This window comes from Delphinus delphis, chromosome 7, assembly GCF_949987515.2.
Source record: "Delphinus delphis chromosome 7, mDelDel1.2, whole genome shotgun sequence".
Classification (NCBI taxonomy): Eukaryota; Metazoa; Chordata; class Mammalia; order Artiodactyla; family Delphinidae; genus Delphinus; species Delphinus delphis.
Window position 1 is genome coordinate 53997621 of NC_082689.1, and position 21115 is coordinate 54018735.

Sequence of the window (21115 nt, forward strand, 5' to 3'; positions counted from 1 at the left end):
CAATGGAGGGATTAGTCCCCTGGTTGCAAGTGATCTCGGAAGACTTAGTGGAAAGAGGTAGTGCTTGAGCTTGTCCCCAAGAATGTGTAAGATTTCACCAGGCACCTCCTTTAGGTTTTAAAGGAGAACTGGCATTCTGTGGAGGAGAAAGAATAGCATGAATAAACAATAACATGAAATCCCAAGTTCTACTGAAGAAAAAGGCAGCAGTAGGCACCAGGGAAAGTGTTTGGCCTTTGAGTCATGGAACATAGTGAGCATGCTCTGAATCCCAGTTCTTCCACTTATTTGCTGTGTGATTATGGTCACATTATTCACCCACCTGAGCCTCAGTTTGACTTCCTTCTTTCTTTATTCCCCTTCTTCTCTTTCTCTCTCTTCCTTCCTTCTTTCATTACATAAAACAGGGGTAACAGGAGCTCTTTTGAAAGGTTTGTTGAAAGAACCCAGCACTCAGCTAATGGAAGCTATTATATTTGTTCCCATTGAACTAGATTGTAGCCTAGAATTCTAATTCAGCTGTTGGAAAACTTGTTCTGTAAAGGGCCACATAGTAAATGTTTAGGCTTCTTGGACCATACAGTTTTTCTTGAACCTGTGGCTATTTAACTGCCTTTGTAATGCATAGTCATTACGTAAACAAATGTGTTTGGCTGTTTCAGTAAAACTTTATTTATAAAAACAAGTGGTAGGGCTTCCCTGGTGGCGCAGTGGTTGAGAGTCCGCTTGCTGATGCAGGGGACACGGGTTCGTGCCCCGGTCCGGGAAAATCCCACATGCCGCGGAGCGGCTGGGCCCGTGAGCCATGGCCGCTGAGCCTGCGTGTCCGGAGCCTGTGCTCCGCAACGGGAGAGGCCCGCGTACTGCAAAAAAAAAAAAAAAAAAAAACAAGTGGTAGGCTAGAATTGGCCTGCAAGCTGTAGTTTGCTGACCCCTGACTAGAGCATCAGGGTGTCATGGGGAAAAAGGCTTGAAAGGAGGGAAGGAGTTGGATCATGGAAGATCTTGAATTCCAGGCAACAGAATTTAGGCTTTATCTCATGATAACTACATAGAAACTGAAGATTTCTGAGCATATGTTAATTATATATAATTTTTTCTACATAATATATTCATAAATTAAAGATAGCTTGTATTAAACTCAGGTAAACTTTAAATAGCTTGAAAGTATCTTTGAAAACCATAAAGATGAAATAGCATAGTGGTATACAAGTACCCCAGTAACCTGGGTCCACTCTCTTCTGCCACTTTCAAGTTTGTTCTTGGGAAGGAAGTGTACTCCTCAATGCCCTAGCTTCCTCCTCAGTAAAGTGAGGAAAACAATAACAATAATAATAATAATACCTACGTAATAGGGCTGTTACAAAGATTAAGAAGATAATTTAAATAAAATGTTTAGCTTGGCACATACGAGTTTTTATTAGTATCATTTATTATTTGCGCACTCGTTAAAGAAATGAGTATCTACAATAGTGTGACATTGTGCTCGGTGGAATGTAATGGTGAGTAAAAACAGACAGGGTGTCCCGCCTTTTGGTGCATGGCTAAGTAACTACACAAATAGTTGTAAAATTGCAACCACTCAAGTCCCAAGGAGAGTGAAGGGAGGAAGCGTGAGAAAGAAGATGATATCAGAGGTGAAGCATTTTTCTGGCTTGCAAGACTTAATGGATGATGGTGTTGTCTAATTAGGGAAATTGGGCAGGTTTGGGTTTACGTGCAGATGGAAAAGGTGTGGAAAATCAAGAGTTTGGTTTTAGACATGGTGAATTTCAGGAGACTTTGAGACATCTAAGAATAAGATATATAAAGGTAGTCCCAAACAGGTCCAGAAGTGAGAAGTCTGGGCTGGTGACATACTTGTTTGTCATCTGTGTATGAATGGTAATTAAAGCATTGATGTGGGTGAGAATTTCCCAAGGAAAGAGCTGAGAGTAGATGAGAAGAAGGCTTTGTAACTGAGCTTTGAGAAGCTCCAGCATTTAATGACAAGATAGAGGAGCATACTCCTGAAAAGAAGGCAGTGGAGGATTGGCCAGAGATGAAGAAGGAAAGTGTGAACAGCTCTGTGTCATGGAAGTCAAAAGAAGAAAGCATGTCAGGGGAGGAGTTGGGAACCCTGTCGAATGTTGCTGGAAGATTGAAAAAGAGGAAGACTTAACATGTTCACTAAGAATCCACAAGGTCAAGGTCGTTGGTGATCCCAGGGTATGGAGTAGCAGGGCCAGTAGCACATTGGACTGAATTCAGGAATGAAAGTGAGGTGTGGTGAAGGAGACGTGGAGTGTAGGGAACTCGCTGAGAGTTTTGTCTCTGAAGGAAAGACGAGAAACAGAGCATTGCCTAGAAGTGAGGGTGTATTAATTTGCTAGGTCTGCTGTAACAAAGTACTACAGACTAGGGGACTTAACCATAGAAGTGTATTTCCTCATTTTTCTGGAGGCTAAAAGCCCAAGATCAAGGAGTTAGCAGGGTTGATTCCACCTGAGGGCAGTGAGGGAAGGATCTGTTCCAGGCCTCTCTCCTTGGCTTACTGATGCGTTCTCCCTATGTCTTCATATCATCTTCCCTCTATACCTGTCTGTGTCCAAATTTCCTCTCCTTTTAAGAACACCAGTCATATAAGATTAGGGCTCACTTTAATAGCCTCATTTTAATTTAAGTGCCTCTTTAAAGACCCTGTCTTCAAATAAATATGGTTACATCCTAAAGCACTGGGAGTTAGGACTTCAGCATATGGGGAGTGTGGGGACACAATTCAGCCCACAGCTGGGGTCAAGTGTAGTTTATTTTTGTTAGTTTGTGTTTGTGATATGGAAAACTAAGAGGCTTAAATTCTAGGAGGAAAGTATATGTTTGGAAGGAGGAGTTGAACATGGAGGAGAGAATAATTAATACTATCAAGTTCGTGACAAGGTGGAAGTGAATGGACTCCAAAGCAGAGCTGAAGGGATTAGCTTTAGAATGGAGGAGGGAGAACTCTTCCTTTGTAACAGGAGGGAGATGGTAGGATGATCCAGAGTTGCCTCCGTATATATAAGTCAGGCATCGAGAAGATGAAGTAGTTCTTGAGTGATTAAGTTTTTTTGATTGTTTTTTGTTTGTTTGTTTTTAAGTAAGACACAAAGGGAATCTCTTTGGTGGTGGAGGTTTGGAGGCAAGGCGGGGATGGGGAGGGCAGTGGTTAAAGAGGGTTAGAGGTTTAAATGGAGTGGAAATGATTCAAAATTTTCATTCTGGGGATTGGAAGAGTGAAATTACCATGGAAGTATAGATGTATTTTTTAGATAGTGCTGATCTTGAACTTATGGTGGAAACTTTCTGACCTGTTAATGTGACCCTGTCAATTCATGGCTGGCTGTTGATGTGCAGGCCCCAGAGAACGTGGGTGATGGGAGTCCCCCAGCATTTGTGCTTTGCTATGTGACATCAGGGGCAAAGGAGTTAATGTATTGACATGCATTTTTGAAATGATGGACCAACTCAACTGGATAAAGAATAAAGAAACTAGAGAAAGGAGATGATGATGATACTTATAATGATGGTGGTGATGGTCATGAGATTATTGTTAAAAACAAATAAACCTCATTGCAATTCAATTTTCTTTATAAGCGTTACATGTGAATTGGTTAGAGCATTAATATTCATCAGGTGATGGTTTCTACACTCTTATTTTCACAGGTCACATTTTAGGGAAAGATCTATTTCTCTTGCCAAAATGATTACTTAAGTTTAGCTATTTAGAAACATATATTGATCATGTCCACACACAGAGAATATAAACTACCATCTTCAGTCTTGCAAATTTGGGGGAAAATGAAATTTTTTGATGTTTATATAAAGATAATCATAAAGTTGACTACCTCTGCTTGTGTAAAATTAATGAAAGTTGAAATTTTCCACATCTCTTTTTTTACTGATTTATCACTGAAAACAGAACATAATGAAAAAGAAACCAGTAGCTCTAATAGATAAACTATATGGTAATAACCATTGTAGTTGTCAGCCATTTATTCCCCACAGTTCAAATCAGTAGCATTAGACTTCATGTGGAATGCAGAAGTTCTCCATGTTGCTGCCGCTACATTTAAAAATCAGATTTCATGTACTTCTGGATAGGAGATGATGCCACTTCACTGAAATAAGCTATCGTTATTTGCATTATTTATTGTGGCAGTAATTTCTGCCAGCATTGCAAATGTTATTTCTAGAATCATCCATGTGATTTTCTTCCTTTGTAGAAAGGAACCATAGATGCAAAATAGGATAACTCTGAGTTGCTAAAGTTTACAGCTGGAGGCTGTGATCCCAGTTCACCATATTCTTTCTTCTGGTCAGATGCTTGACATCTGCTTGATATGCCCTTCTACCTGGTTTGACCTAACATGCTTCTAGATATTCTCTCGTGCAGTCTTTAGTAACCAGTCTGGCCAGGAAAAAATGATGGATAGTCACATGCATTTTTGGCCTCTGCAAATATTTGTCATGGTGGATTCTAAGAGCACATCTTCAAGGTTATACTTTGCATATAAATGTAACCGTTTGAGAGGTCACATTGATATGGATTGTGCATGAAACTGTTTTTGCAGTAAGTTAATATTCAGATTGACTGATGAGCAAGATGTCCTGATTGAAATTAAGTTTTATAACCCAGTTTGGCAAACCACCATCATTAATGCATTTAAATAGATTTATTTACTGGGGCATCAACCTCAATTTGCATCATTTTTATTAGAAGTAGTCATACATTTATGGTGTTTACGTTACTGATGTTGCATTCCAAGGGAAATTACTTTCAGCATACGTTAAAACTATATGTACACTTGACTGTGTAACTGTTTTTTTGTGTGTGTGTGTGCCAAGCAGATGTCTTTGCTTTCTTTAAAATTTATTTTTAAATTTATAACTCTTTGAAAGTTCCCTGCTAATGAATTGTTTTTCCCCAGTTATCATGATTTATATTAACCTGCTTCTTTTGTTTCTATCGTTTAAAAGTTTTCTAGAGTTTCAAAGTTTAAATTTTAAATAATGTTGCCTTACGTTTTTTAAAATAATATATAACACATTAACCAGTTAAAATTTCTGAGTTATTTTCATTCTACCCTTATTTTTAGAATTTAGACATTTTTAGTGAAATAATTTATTATATTAATTGCTTAAATACCATTGTATATCTGTTTCTATATTCATATTCGTAATACATAGTAATCAGTGAGAAGCAATTGAGTCCCCCAAAGGGAATGGAAACTTGTTTCAAAATGTTTACATGAGATTTCTTAAAACTTACTCTTTTTATTTCCATTTTTTAAAAGCATAGACTAAAACACTTAGTTCGGGGATTAAAAAGCCTATGGGTTTTACTGTAAAATGCAGATGTGAGACATAGTTTATAAAGGGTGAATAAATAGAAGGAGCTAGGCTTTTTTCTTCAGAAAAAGTGGGGAAAGCAAAGAGGCTAACAGCTATTGGTATCATCTACTGTGCTTAAGTGTCTTACGTATAATGACTGTATAATCCTGACAATAGCCCTATACAGTAGGTAGCATTAACACCATTTCAAAGGTGATGGACCAAAGTCTTTCAACTCCTAGGAGCAGAGCCAGAATTTCAGAGTCACGCCTAGTGCTTCCTGAAGACAGAACTGCTCATCTGTCTCTTTTGTGAAAGAGTGATACTTTCCACAGGCCAGCAGAGGCAAACAGGTTCCTAGTACCCTGCCCCTCCAAATATAGCTCATACCAAAGAGTAAAGCAGAAAAAGTGGAGATGTTGAGGAACAAAGCATTGTATTCTAAAGAGTACCTGGCAGTAGAGGTTTGCAGATGAATTTAGGACTCTGAAAACAGAATTTAGCAAAGAAAATCGTAGCAGTTAGGCTATTCCAGTGAGTCAAAAATAATACTTGGACTTTTTTGTTTTTGAGTTTTTGCTCTTTAGTATTAAAACCTTGTAAAGAGAAGGTGGAAGCTAAGAATATATTAATATTTAAGATACTAGGACATAAATGGGCACACACATAAAGAGAGAAATCCCAAAAGATCATATACTGTTAGTAAGCAAACATTCGCAGTTTATTCGTTCTCACTAATATTTAGAAATACACCTGAAGAGATATCAGTTTTAAACTTGATGGAAGTATTTTAAAAGTAATAGTCAGCCATGTAGGGGGCAAAACTAAAAGCAGAAAGCCTGGTTTGGAGGCTACCACAAGGATCTAGGTAAGGCCTGAAGTAGGCTTAGAACAGGTTTATTTTGAAAGTCAAAACAGCAGGATTCCAGGGGTATCAGATATGCAGGGTGTAAAAGGAAAAAAAGAAGAGTCAAGAATGACTCTAAGGGTTTTTGGTTTGAGAATATTGCTCTAAATTATAACTCTAAAATGCATAATTTATAATAATGCTCTTTAAAGTATTCTCATTATGTAGGCAGTTTCAAAATTAAAAAGAAGTAGCAAGAATAATCACAAGAATGTCATCTTTATTTGAATTTGTTTGACAACTAGAAATCAATAGTGTAAGTTCAAACAGATCAAAAGTATCCAACCCCTTGGAAATGAAAAATAACTCATTTTAAAAAATGGATCAACAGAAAAATAAACAGTTCAGTAGAAAACTTAAAACCAAAATCATCAAAATCTATAGCATGAGATGAGTCTTGAAAGATGAAAAAGAGGTCACGAAGAGAAGGGGCTGAAAAGATTTCAGGTAGGAGGACAATCCATGTCAAAGCAAGATTAGTGAGAGAACATGGTGCCCTTGGGGAGCACTAAAAGTTCAACGCGGGCTCAGTTAAAGAAGGAAATGGTGAAGGATAGGCGGGGCCCCATCATCCATGGCATAGTATGGCCATGCCAGATAGCCACCTTTCATCCCGAATGTAATGTAGAACCAGTATAGGATTTCTCACTGGGAGAAATATTTAAACAAAGATGAGTATTGGGTCCTCATGAAAAGATTTTTATTTAGTATGTAGTTCTGTTTTTCCCCTCTGCTTATTAAGAAAACAAGAAGTCTTGGTGTTTTTTACCAATCTATGTAAGAAGATATAAAATCCAAAAGCAGATGACGTCTACGTTGTTTTCCAGGAAACTTTCCCCTAATTTTACTCAAAGTTAGTATCATTCACGTAGGAACTTACCAACATTCTTATGATCTAACCAACTTTTTCCTTAGTTACTGTTTGTAACCCACTTTTGTAATAAATATAAATGATTTCAAATTAAATGTAATCATTGCTGCATTATTTTGGTTGACTACCCATCTCATCTCTTACATTAAGCTTGAAGTAGACTGAGGGCAAGAACCCCATTTCCAGAGTTTTTTTTGGAAATGACAAAATATATTTGTTGTTAGAAAGAGATACTGTTTCTCCCAGAGCCCCCACATGGATGTTTCTTAATAAATTGCACTGAGAATCTCAGAAAATAAAAATAAAATAAAATAAAGTAAAAGCAGTGGTCAGTTTATATACCTTGCAAAGGTTATTCTCAGTTAAAACTTTCATGACTTGGATGTTTCAAATAGAGACAAGTGCTTTAGAGAGTAATTTTATAATGTATACTATTAGCAATTAACATTGTATCATCACTGGACCCAAGATCGCTATTGAAAATGTTTTCTAGGAAAGCAATAGAGAATTAGAGAAGAATTCTGTTGCATAACTGCTATATATATATGTTCATCTTAAAATTACTTAGATGCTCAACAGTAGAGAATTGGAGTTGTGAAAGCAGGTATAATAGTTACTTGAGGTAGGACGTTGCTTACTTAGCTCTTAGTCAGGTAGGTTGGTTGGTTGTTTGGACACATGAGAGGGAGCAAAGGAAGGAGGCAGGCAAGGAGGCTGGCCTTCTTAAAAAAGGGGTTTCGAGCCATTAAAATGGTAATAACTGTAGCCACAAGGAAGTGAAAAACACAGGATAGAAATTACTTGTACTCTGACAATCGGCTGCAGCACTTAAATCTGGAGTAACATGAAAATGCAGTGCATGTGAAAAATTAATGGAAGGAAACACACATGATTTTCCCCTATGATGTGGTACTTTTATATGATTATTTAAATTACATAAACTCTTAGATTTTAAATATATTTTACCCTGGTAATAACTATGGAATGCACTGTGGGTCTGTGATAAGGTAAGCCTGTCTTTCCACTGAGTCTCTAATATTATGCCGCACAGACATCCTCATTCACTTCTTGGGACCTATCCTAAGTTTAGCTGTTGTTGACTTCCTAATTGTAATTTAGCTTGATAAATAATAATTCAGCTTGGTAAAGCTGGGCAATATTTTTTTCTGTTAGAATTACTTCACTGTGTCTGTGTAGTTTTAGAGTATATATGTTTGTGGGTAGAGAAAACAAAACCCTTTCTTCTGCATGAGAATTTGATCTTTGCTTAACTATCTAGGTCTGTTCCCTTGAAAACCTGATAAAAATGCCAACTGTGTTACCAGGCGACATTGCTTGTAGTAAAAATTATTCTGGCTCTGGACTGGGAGAACTCTTAATACTTGATGGAAGGCATAACTTCGGGCATCTTGGAGCTCAGTGACTTTTATAATGGGCATGATGCTTGTGTGGTGTGAGGTTTTGATGCCAGAGTGTCTCCCATATCTGTCCCATATGGATCTCATCTCCTGAACTGTTGGACTGCTTCAGGGACCCGGCAGAAGAGAAACACCCAGTCCTGCTACCCTGGCAGACTGCAGTCCCTTCCCTTCATCCTTCTGAGTAGACTTGGTGCCAGGGGGACTTCAGATGGTCTCGTGGGTCTGAATGTTTGGCTGATCCTAAGAAGACCCCCTAGAGGGTACTGCAGTAGTATAATTCTACAGTTTTTAATTTTCTTTTCCAAGTGAGAAAAATAGTATTTTAACTTTATATCAGTTAATTGATTCTGGTTTATGAGTGCTTTGGAAGGAACTTTAGAGTATGAGTCAGGACGCGTGGCTTTTAGTCCTAGTTTTTTAATAATGAATTATGTTACCTGGAACAAGTCACTTAATCTCTCTGAAACTCAGTTTTCTTAAGTATTAGATAAGAAATTTGACCAATGTCATTTCTGGTGTCCCTTCCAATTCTAAATCCTATAGTTCTCTAATTTTCTTATCATCGTAAGTTAATTTTTAAGCCTCTCTTATGGGAGCATGTCATATTTCTTTTAGCCTGGCAGGTGATCAGATAGCTGAAAGCCTAAGGTGCTGTAGTGTACATTTTATCAAATTTAGGTTTTGGAAAAGTTGTCACATTATAGCTGTATAGTTCCAGAAGAAATGTTTACTGCCTATACAATAGAATTTAAATAATTTAAATAAAAAATACTTGAGGAACTTTGGGAAGGGAAAACCAATTAGAATGAAAGTTTGAAAAGTTTTTGATTATTTTAAAATTTTCATCTCAACTTCCATTCATAGGTTGTGAACTGGCTTGAAGGGCCTGGATCAGAACAGCTGAGAGCCCAGTGGGGGATTGGAGACTCCATTCGGGCTTCCCAAGCCCTACAGCAGAAGCACGAAGAGATCGAGAGCCAGCACAGTGTGAGAGGCTTTTTCCTCTGCAAGTTACAGAGCTATTATTAATGTGCATAATTAATAACATGTGTGGTACTAAGTGATAAGTTGCTGTTTGGTTTAGGGGCATAAAGTACGGTATGTTTAATGGCTATCAAGTACATTTTGACCACTTAGTACATATTCATTAGAAGTTTGGTTTTGGTTTTGTCTCCAGTATAGCTTAATTATATATTTTTATAGAAACACAATTCATGTGAAATTTTAAAAACTACTGTAACAGAAGAAAGAGTGATAGTACAAAAATACAACCTTTATCTAGTCTTGAATTTAAAAAGTATAACCTCAGGAACAGGAGTTGTAAGTTAAATACAAAGTATTCAGGGTTTTTTTCAGCATAAAAGGAAAAACCATTATGTTGGAACCTGTGAAATGCATAAAATATATAGATTTTTCAATTATGGAGTTTCATATTTAAGTCTCTTACAAGTACTAACTAGGAAAATTGCAAAGATAATATATATACAGTTGGCCCCTCCGTATCCACAGGTTCCACGCACATCCAAGGATTCAACCAACCATAGATTGAAAATATTCAGAAAAAAATATTCCATGAAGTTCTAAAAGGCAAAACTTCAATTGTGCTGTTTTAACCAATAGGTGGCACTGCATTGTCACCTTGAGAATAGGTTGTTTGCTGCAGGACGCGTGTATCAGCTTATGATTTTTAAGATGTTCTAATATTTTATTAAAAGCTTTCTTTTCTCTTTGTAAATAAAAGTCAGCACTTTAAAGCCTATTATGGAATTGTTCAGGTCTTATGAAACTATAATGACAAATTTCTAGTGTATTGATTGCTTAATATGGGTAGAATTTGGAGAAACTTTTAATGTACCATTTTGTGTTAAAGCACTCTGTCAAGTATTAAATTTTAGATTCTTTATAAAACCATACTTTAGAAATAAAGCTAAAAATAAACCCAAATTGATTAGGATATTCAATGCTAATATATAGAAAATGAAAATGCTACTAATATATAGTTCTTTGTCAAGGAGTGGCAATGAGAAGTTTACTTGGTTTTTGAATAATAGGTAAGCACAACAGAAAGAATATTAAGGTGTATGAAAATGATTATAATAACTTAAAATAATTTTTAAAGTATTTTAGTCCAGTAATCTTACTTTAGCTTTTAGGTGGAGGTAGGTGAGTGGTAGGAAAAGCACATAATAGGAAGGTGCAGAAGCATAAATCTCTGAAGTTGCTTTAGGATTCTGTCAGTGTCTCCTCATCCCACAGTACTGACTTCTGGTCTCCGAAGAGAATACTGGTGTGTTGTGCCTTATAGTAAGCAAAACAGGTCTGCATAAAGAATCAAGACCCCATTTCTTCCTAAGGTATTAGCCTAAGTGTGTTGGCAGTGTTTCTTTCCTCCTAGATTGAGATTCCTATATCATAGTATAAAATATAAATACCCATCATTTCACCAACTGTGCATCACCACCAATTCACATATATTTCCAGTGTCAGTCCTGATGACTGCTTTTTCCTTGTATGTGAACATCCAGGTTCATTTCTTATCTACCATCTTAATCTAAATCCCGTATCTTGGTGGTGGATTGTTTTTTTAAGTTTGTTTTTGTTTCTGGGCGTGCGTGTGTGTGTGTGTGTGTGTGTGTGTGTGTGTGTGTGTGTGTGTGTGTGTTTTTGTTGGGGGGGGCTAGAAATAATCATTTTCTATACAGTTAAATGTTTATAAGAGGTAAACCAGAGAATGACCATAACTGAACTGAATGCAACCTGTTCATCTGAGGTTCTATAAATTTTATGTTCCCCAATTTCCTAGGAAGGAACGTTTTGATTAAAATGTGTGTGTGTGTGTGTGTGTGTGTGTGTGTGTGTGTGTGTATATATATATATATATATGTATATGATTTTTTTCCCCACATCCCAGAGAGGCTGATTATTTCTCTATGACAACATCAGTTCTAATTTCAGGTGTTAATTTCATGAGACATACAAGTTCTTAAATTGTTTGCATCTCTGGTCTGGTTATTAGGGCCTATAGTTTGCAAGTTTAAACGAGGAAAAAAAAATCAGCTTGAGGATGGTAGTTCTTAAACCTTAATGGTCATGAGAGTCACCTGATGTGTTTGTTAAAAGGCCTGTGGCAGAACCCCACCCCCACAGGCTCTGATTTAGTAGGTTGGGGGGCGCTTAGGTATTTTTAATAAGCACCCCAGGTGATCTGATGTAGAGAGTTCTCACTGCAAGAAATAATATCTCAGGTCTTTTATCCTTTAGTTTACTGTTTTTCTCTGAATCACTGTTATTACTTCTTCAAAGAATTAGACCAACTTATTTAGAGCATTAACTAAATTTGTAAGTACTATAGATAAGACTGTGAAATCCCTTTCTATTTAGAACACAACAGTGATCATCTTCTCAGGCAATATTTTCTGCTTTAAATCAGTCGGTCTCCATTAACCTTTATAATCACTCTGTGGTTAGAAAGTATTTTACATAAATTGGGACGTGAGCATGGCTGGAATTTGGAATCCCTGGCACCAATCCCCCAAGGACACGGAAGGACAGCTGTAGAGAACAGGTTTTCTCAACCTTGGCATTACTGATTTATTTATTGATAAATCTTTGTTGTAAGGACTGTCCTGTGATCGTAGGTATTTAGCAGTATCATTGGCCTCTACCCACTAGGTGCAGTAGCATCCCTCCCTCACAGTTGTGACAGCCAAAAATGTCTCTAAATATTGCAAAATGTTCCCTAGGGAGCAAAATTGCCACCAGTTGAACATACTGCTATAAATCAAGAAAAGGATTCTGAGAGATTAAGTGACTTGATGAAGATCACACCCTTAGGAAGGAAAAAGACGGACCTTGAGTCTGTCTTTCAAGTCTGGTGTTCTTTGCATTACGTATGACTACATCATCTCTGTAATCATACTCAAAAATTCCATAGTAGTTCAGGCAATAAGACAATATGACAAATTAGAGAAACCCAAGTTTTAGGTACAGGGCATAAGAGAGACCACATTTGGAACAGTACCTGTTACCTACCTAATTTAATGTCAACAAATCTACAATACCTAATATAAAAAGTGTTTTATGTGTTCACTCAGTACATGCTAGTAGGGCACATACTAAATGTCACTTGTTCTGGGCTCTTGAGAATATAGCACTGTCTTATCATACGGAACTTACATTCAAGTTGAGGAAAGAGGGAGTGGAGAGCAGTATAGGTAAGGCTTTCCGGAAGGGCCTCTCTGAGGAGATGACATTTAATCAGAGACCTTGAAATGATATGAAGGAGTAATCCAAGCAAAGGGCAATTCAGATCGAGGACACAGCAGTAGAAACACTCTGTGGCAGGAGCGTACTTGCCATGATAGAGGAACAGCAGGTATGTTGGCAGTGTTGGAGTGCAGTGAGCGAGATAGGGAGTCAGGGGCCAAAACATGTCATGTGATTTTAGCCCAGAAAAAGGAACTTGAAGTTTGTTTTAAATATTATGTGAAATCATTGGAGAAGTATTTGAGCAGATAATTGATTTATGTTTTTAAAAGATCACCAGCTATTGTATAGGGGCTAGGGAGCAGGGACACACAGTGAAATAGGAAGACAGGAAGCTAACAGAATGGAGGCAGCAGAAGTGATGAGAAGTTGTCAGGCTTACGAGGTTGAGCCGGCAGGACTGGCTCTTGGAGGAGTCATGTGTTTAGCCTTAATGACTATTCAGGTGGGGAAAACTGAGAGAAGTAGGTTTGGGAGGCTGGAGAATCAGTATCTGTGGGGGCAGGTTAGTCATCCAAATGAAGATAGCTGTTAGATAGTTGGGTATCAGTATCTTGGGAAGAGGTCAGGGTTGAAGATATTATTAGTCTATAGATGTTACTTAAAGGCATGGGACAAGATGAAATCATCCAAACCGAATGAGTATTGGTTTAGAAGAAAAGAGCCTTTGGAAAGCTGAACCCTGGGTCACTCCTAAATTTAGAGGGCAAGGAGAGGAAGGAGAGCCAGCAGAAGAGGCCGAAAAGGATCTTTGTGGCTCAGGAAAGAAGTGAAAAAGGAGGGAGAGGTGGTCACCTTTGTTAAAATCAACTGAGAGGTCCAATAAGATAAAGACTGAGATTTTTTTGATAAGAGTGGGAAGGACAAAATCCTGATCAGAGTGAATTAAAAAAAGAATAGGAAATAAGATAGAGTGAGTATAACGATCTCCTTTAAGGGAAGGTTTTTTATCTTTAATTTACATATATTAAAATCCACATATCTTAAGTATATATTTTGTTTTTTAGTAGAAGATGCAGTTTATTTGTACACTGATGGGAATAATCCATTTGAAAAGAGAAGATAATTGCAAGAGCAAAGCCTTGCATAGGCAGCAGAGGTTAGTGTGTAGAGTGCAGTGGAGCAGTTGGCCTTAGAATCAGGCAGAGTTCCTTCATTATTTTAGCAGAGAGGGCAGAGCCTAGGGCTACAGAAGCGGGGAAGGTCATAGATTTGTCTGTGAGAGGATGAAAGAGTTCTCTTCTGATGGCGTCATAGTGAATTATGAAGTTGGATTTTTGGCTAGAGTGAAGAGGTGAAAGGGAGTTGGATATTTAAGAAGTGAAAAAAACATATCATAAGAATAGGGAGGTGAAATAACTAGAGAAATACAATAGGGTTTCTGAAGGCCCATTTGAGGTTATTTGGTCACAACTTTAAAAAGACACCTATCCACATAGTTGATTTGATCCAGCCACCTTCAGCTGCTGGAGGCACACAGCAGGAAGAGAAACCAGGTCAGAGGTTTTGTTTGTTCAAATAGAAGTACAGTTAATACACAATATTATATAAGTCTCAGGTGTACAATATAGTGATTCACAGTTTTTAAAGGTTATACTCCATTTATAGCTATTATAAAATATTGGCTATATTCCCCATGTTGTACAGTATATCCTTGTGGCTTACTTTATACCTAATAGTTTGTACCTCTTAATCCCCACCCCCTGTCTTGCCCTCCCCCACTGGTAACCACTAGTTTGTTCTCTATATCTGTGAGTTTGCATCTTTTTTATTATATTTTCTAGTTTGTTTTATTTTTTTAGATTCCACATTTATATGGATTATCATACAGTATCATATAGATTTATCTTTTTCTGACTTATTTCACATAGCATAATGTCCTCTAAGTCCATTCATTTTGCTAAAAATGTCAACATTTTGTTCTTTTTTATGGCTGAGTAGTAGTCCATTGTGTGTCTGTGTGTGTGTATGTGTGTGTGTGTGTATCCCACATCTTCTTTATCCATTCATTTGTATATGGACACTTAGATTGCTTTTATATTTTAGCTATTGTAAATAGTGCTGCTATGAACATTGGGGTACATGTATCTTTTTGAATTAGCGTTTTGGGGGTTTTTTTGGGTATAAACCCAGGAGTAGAATTGCTGGTTCATATGTTAGTTCTATTTTTAGTTTTTCGATAAACCTTCATACTCTTTTCCACAGTGGCTACACCAATTTACATTCCCACCAATAGCGTACAAGGGTTCCCTTTTCTCCACATCCTTGCCAACATTTGTTGTTTGTGTTCCTTTTGATGACAGCCATTCTGACAGGTGTGAGGTGACAGGTGTGAGGTGGTATCTCACGGTGGTTTTGATTTACGTTTCCCTGACGATTAGTGATGTTGAGAATCTTTTCATGTACCTGTTGGCCATCTGTATGTCTTCTTTGGAAAAATGTCTGTTCAGGTCTTCTGCCTATTTTTTTAATCAGGCTGTTTATTTTTTTGATGTTGAGTTATATTGGCTGTTTATGTAGTTTGGATATTAACCCCTTATTTTTCATATCATTTCCAAATACTTTCTCCCATTCAGTAGGTTGTATTTTTTGTTGGTTTCCTTTTTTGTGAAAAAGCTTTTATGTTTCATTAGGTCCCATTTGTTTATTTTTGCTTTTATTTCCTTTGCTTTAGGAAACAGATCCAAAAAAATATTGCTGCGATTCATGTCAAAGAGTGTTCTGCCTGTGTTTTCCTCTAGGAGTTTTATAGTATCCGGTCTTACATTTAGGTCGTTAATCCATTTTGAGTTTATTTTTGTATATGGTGTTAGAGAATGTTCTAATTTTATTCTTTTACATGTAGCTGTCTAGTTCTCCCAGCACCACTTATTGAAGAGACCATCTTTTCTCCATCATGTATTCTTGTCTCCTTTGTCATAGATTGACCACAAGTGCATGAGTTTATTTCTGGGCTCTCTATTCTGTTCCATTGATCTATGGGTCTTTTTTTGTGCCAGTACCGTACTGTTTTAATTACTGTAGCTTTGCATTCTGAAGTCAGGGAGGCTGATTTCTCCAGCTCTGTTTTTCTTTCCCAAGATTGTTTTGGCTGTTTGGGTTCTTTTGTGTTTCCATACAAATTTCAAAATTATTTGTTCTAGTTCTGTGAAAAATCCCATTGGTACTTTGATAGGGATTGCACTGAATCTGTAGGTTGCCTTGGGTAGTATGGTCATTTAAACAATATTGATTCTTCCAATCCAAGAATATGGTACATCTTTCCATCTGTGTCATCTTCAACTTCTTTCATCAGTGTCTTATAGTTTTCCGAGTACAGGTCTGTTACCTCCTTAGGTAGGTTTATTCATAGGTATTTTATTCTTTTTGATACAATGGTAAATGGGATTGTTTCCTTAATTTCTCTTTCTGATAGTTTGTTTTCAGTGTATAGAAGTACAACAGATTTCTGTAATCAATTTCATATCTTGCAACTTTACTGAATTCATTGATGAGCTCTAGTAGTTTTCTGGTGGTGTCCTTAGGATAGTCTATGTATAGTATCATGTCACCTGCAAACAGTGACAGTTTTACTTCTTCTTTTCCAATTTGGATTCCTTTTATTTCTTTTTCTTCTCTGATTGCTGTGGCTAGGACTTCCAAACTGTTTTGAATATAAGTGGTGAGAATGAGCATCCTTGTCTTGTTCTTGATCTCAGAGGAAATGCTTTCAGCTTTTCACCATTGAGTATGATGTTAGCTGTGAGTTTTTCATATATGGCCTTTATTATGCTGAGGTTTGTCTCCTCTATGCCCACTTTCTGGAGAGTTTTTCTCATAAATGGATGCTTTTTCTGCATCTGTTCTTCTTTTTTGACGGGTGAATCTGATGGAAGGAAGGAGAGCAGGGCATGAGCATGGGTTGTGCCCTGGGAGGTGGTTATAGCCTCTGACAAAGGGTAGAAGGGAGGACCTGAGGCTCCTGAGTGCTGGACAGTAGAACATGCTGAGATCAATGGATTGGTGGACCTCATGGGGCTGTAGGAGCAGGCATACTCAAGGATGTGAATTGGAGAGTCAGCAACTGGTGATCAGAGAATGGGATTCTTGAAATTAAGATTCGGGGGCTGTATAGTAATATATGATAATGACAGAATTTTGTGTCTGTTGGAGTAGGTAGCTGAGGTGGGGTGAGGACAGGATAGTTGGAAGTGAGGGAGGGAGTCAAGGAACTAAGACTTAGTTCAGTGTTGATTGGATGTCTACACAGTGGAAGTCAGGAAGAAGGCTGGCACTGAGAGGAAGTTCAGGGAAGTCTGCTAGCTCTGAGATGAGGCCCTGCAACAGAAAACGTTGGCAGGATGTAATCCGACTACATGCATTTCATTGGAGATGTGGTTTTTGAGAGAAGGAGCAGAAGAAATGGTTTGGAAAGAGTAATGAGGAGTGAGGCAGCCATCTCCCCCACTTCCAGGCTTGTGGTAGGTTGGCTGTACAAGCAAAAACAGCCATCAGAAGGGCTGCAGAGCTAACTGCTTCCTCTGAGGGTGACAGGTTTCACACACAACAGGGAAGAGAAGGGGACATTTAGAGGCCAGGATGAGCAAATAGATCCTGCTATTGGCAGGAGTGAATTCCAGGGATCGCAGTGGAAGGATTTGGGCGCTGGGGACTTTTCGTCCTCAATTTAAATAATTTTGCTTTAGAAAACTCTCATATATGTTACTTAGTATATCTGGAGATATTGTAAAATGTAAGGTATTCTTCAGGAACTGATTTGATCCTTAATTTACTTTACAACCTCTATATTACAGGAATGGTTTGCAGTTTATGTGGAACTTAATCAGCAAATTGCAGCACTATTAAATGCTGGGGATGAGGAAGATCTTGTGGAACTGAAGTCGCTGCAGCAACAACTTAGTGATGTTTGTTATCGACAGGCCAGTCAGCTGGAATTTAGGCAGAATCTCTTACAAGCAGCTCTTGAATTTCATGGTGTTGCCCAAGATGTAAGTGTCTACTCTGATTGCTTTTCTTTTCTTCAAATTATCTGAATACTTATCTGCACATCATTTTTGCAGGTTTGCATGTCTCCTAATTATTTTTCTGGAACAGTAAAATTTACTGGTGGGGGAAATAAGATACACTTCTTTGATTTTTTAAAAAATTTTAAGTCATTCTGCATGCAACTAAACTTTTTTTTTTTTTTTGTCTAAATAGAGTGTCCCAACCTCTTAGATAATTTCATTTGGATAGTTTTTTCAGTCTTCATGCTTTATAACATAGATTGAAATGGAAGTTTCAATACTTTTTAACATTCTGCTGACCTGGACATACTTTGTCTTCCTGGTGCATGCATCTGTGTGTTCTGTCATTCAGATAACATGTATTCTAATTATTTGTCCTTGTCTTTTAACAGCAGAGTCTTTTTCAAGTATAATTGTGATAACCTCATTAGATATAAACCTCATTAATCATTAAACACTTTAGATGCTGATTACATCAGGGTTATCTCTTTGGTGTCCCTCTGCTTTAGTTGTCTCAGCAGTTGGATGGCTTATTAGGGATGTTGTGCGTAGATGTAGCACCAGCTGATGGAGCATCGATTCAGCAAACTTTAAAACTGCTTGAAGAGAAGCTGAAAAGTGTTGGTAAGCAGATTTTAAAAATGCTGAAACATAAGGGTTCTTTTTTTAAAAACTATCACTACCATGGTTAGACAAGTCAACTTATACTGATCTAATTATAATTATTAACAGGGACCATAGGAAAAATTGGTATAAAAAAGGCTTTATCCCCTTAAAGGGTGTAATTTATGCTACAGTGTTTATTTTTCATTGTTGGTCAGTCACCCTTCCTTCACAGGGCCTTTAGCCTTTCTTGTTTACGCAGCCGAATCTACAGGTGCTATGTCTTGCATATTCTATGAACAGTTATTTGTAGTGCATGCATAAACTGTAATTAGCTGTGAAATGTTCTGTGGTAAACCCTGTATGCCCCAAACTGTGTTTTATGCAATGATTTTTGTTGTTGCTATATCCTAACCTTGTGAAAAAATAGTTGGTTTGGTTCTGTGCATTTGTTTCTCCAAACTGGGAATACTGCCGAGGTGACATACTCTCCAAGGAGAGGATGGTCCAATTTCATTAAGCTAGTACCCTTACTTGACACCAAGGCTTTTTACATTTTACTACAGTAGGAAATACAGTGAATTTCCCTAAGACGTGACTGGGAGAGGTGGATAGTGGATGTGAAAATGGGAGGGGAGTTGTATTGAGTGGGACAGGAGGGCAAAGGAGAATGGAGGAGAGGAAAGCAGTAACTTAAGGCAGATATTTAGTGGAAAATGGTGACATGTGATTGAACCAATTTAATTAATTTTGAAAAGGACTTGAGGGAATGGGTTTGAAAAATCACGTTTGTATTGGCATTTTACTTGCTTACAGTCTTCGTTATTTTTAACAGATGATATGAGGAATACATGTTTAGTATTTAATATGCCAAATGAAATTTATTTCAAAATGTCACAAGTTTTCTTAAACCATATTTTTCTTTTAAAAATGCTAAAAGAATTCTGGTATATGTACCTAATTTAGAGTCTTGTAAACATATCCTAAGTGTTGCTTCTCGTTGGGTGTAAGCTGGACAGCGCCTATACTCAAAATGTTCAGTGTCCTTTTACAGTGAGAATACATTGCTTGAATGTTTTAATGTCTTGTAACTCATATATTTTTTGAACAGAATATTTGCCTTGTTCTCCTAAAAATTGGACTACATAAAAACAGAAAGGAAAAAATGGAAAATCTTATCAAAATAGAAATTCTCACACTTCCTATTTGCAGTTTTGAAAAGTAATTGTTATCTATGGAAATTCACCTTTTGGAAATTCTCTTTAGGGAGAATTTGAATGAGAGGGAGCTCCAGTTTGAGCCACATTTAAAGGGGTTTTATTGATCGAAATATTCAGAGGCCTCCATCCCAAAGTAGCTTAATGTACAAAGTTGTTATACTTGGAATCCAAGTACAGTATCTGCTGAGAGGATTTACTTAAGGGAGGGAAAGCTTCTCTGGTTTAAGAGATTAAATATAATAACTTTTGTTTTAGATGTAGGATTGCAAGGTTTGCGTGAAAAAGGTCAAGGTCTTCTGGATCAGATCTCCAATCAGGCATCCTGGGCCTATGGAAAGGATGTAACCATTGAAAATAAAGAAAATGTGGACCACATACAAGGAGTGATGGAAGATATGCAGCTTAGGAAACAAAGGCAAAGTTTGACTGTTCATGTTAATTTTTGCTAAGGCAACCTAATATTAATTAAAATGAGAAGTGATGTAATTATATTTTCCATACAAAGTAAAAATTCTTACCTGTTATATAGTAGGCATGTAGTAGGTTTTTGGTGAATGTAGTGATTATTGTATATAATTGTACTAACAAATAATGGCAGTTTGTTCAATTAATGCGTACATTTTCCCTTTTTACTCAGTGGTAAAATTTTCGGTTCCACTCAAGTACATCACATTCCATATCCCCAGTGTAGCCTATGACTCGTCTATCTTTTAAGAAAACTCTTTTTGGAGAATTTTGCTTTTCCATTTTCATTTAGTTTAGAGTTGCTATTAAATCTATCATTTACATTGATGTGTTTCTTCATCTAAACGTTTCAGAAATTTTCATGCATCCATTGTTCTCATATTTGCTGTAGAAGGATTAGACAGTAAACTCTGGGTAAGATGATTTTTAGTTTCCTTTGATGTAGAACTAGGAATTTAAAGGGTTCTTTGAAAACTCAGTTTGCAATAGCAATTGCAGAGTATTGCAAAGTAAAGGATTAAATTAACATATGCTAGTATATATAGGCTAGCATGGTTGTGTGAAAGCTTTGTACACTTAGAAATTCTAAGGTCATCAACAAAAACCTCACAGAAACTCTTCCCTTACATCACAGAGAAAATAGTCATTAGAAATTCCTTCTATCCTCATATCTGCAAACGTATCCATTTCATTATTTATTCTCATCACAAAGATGATATATGTCTGCTCTTATCAAAGCCGTGTGTCCCCATCATCTTCTCACTCCATCAATTCCCATTCTCTACTCTGATCCCTGCCTTTCATTTAAATGCTTAAATCTCTCCTATTAAAAAAAAATTAGACAATTACACACATGCATATACCTTCAACCCTTTGTCTTCTAGCCCTAGAATTCTCCTTCCTGACAGCTGTCATTGATGGTCTAATCTGCACTCATACTTCCTCACTGCCTCTAGTTACTTTTCATCCCTTCTCGGTCTCCCCTCTCCCCTCACCATTTCACTGGA

At 37.2% G+C, this 21115-nt stretch overlaps 1 protein-coding gene across 6 annotated transcripts in view; it reads left to right on the forward strand.

Annotated features, from left to right (window-relative positions):
- Nucleotides 1-21115, forward strand: part of SESTD1 (SEC14 and spectrin domain containing 1) — a 137072-nt gene that overhangs the window by 104842 nt on the left and 11115 nt on the right. For all 6 annotated transcript variants that reach the window (XM_060016512.1, XM_060016511.1, XM_060016513.2 and 3 more), the window contains 4 exons: nt 9413-9535; nt 17608-17802; nt 18330-18444; nt 19899-20058. In XM_060016512.1, the coding sequence (XP_059872495.1) occupies nt 9413-9535; nt 17608-17802; nt 18330-18444; nt 19899-20058 (593 nt within the window). The remainder of the gene's footprint in view (nt 1-9412; nt 9536-17607; nt 17803-18329; nt 18445-19898; nt 20059-21115) is intronic.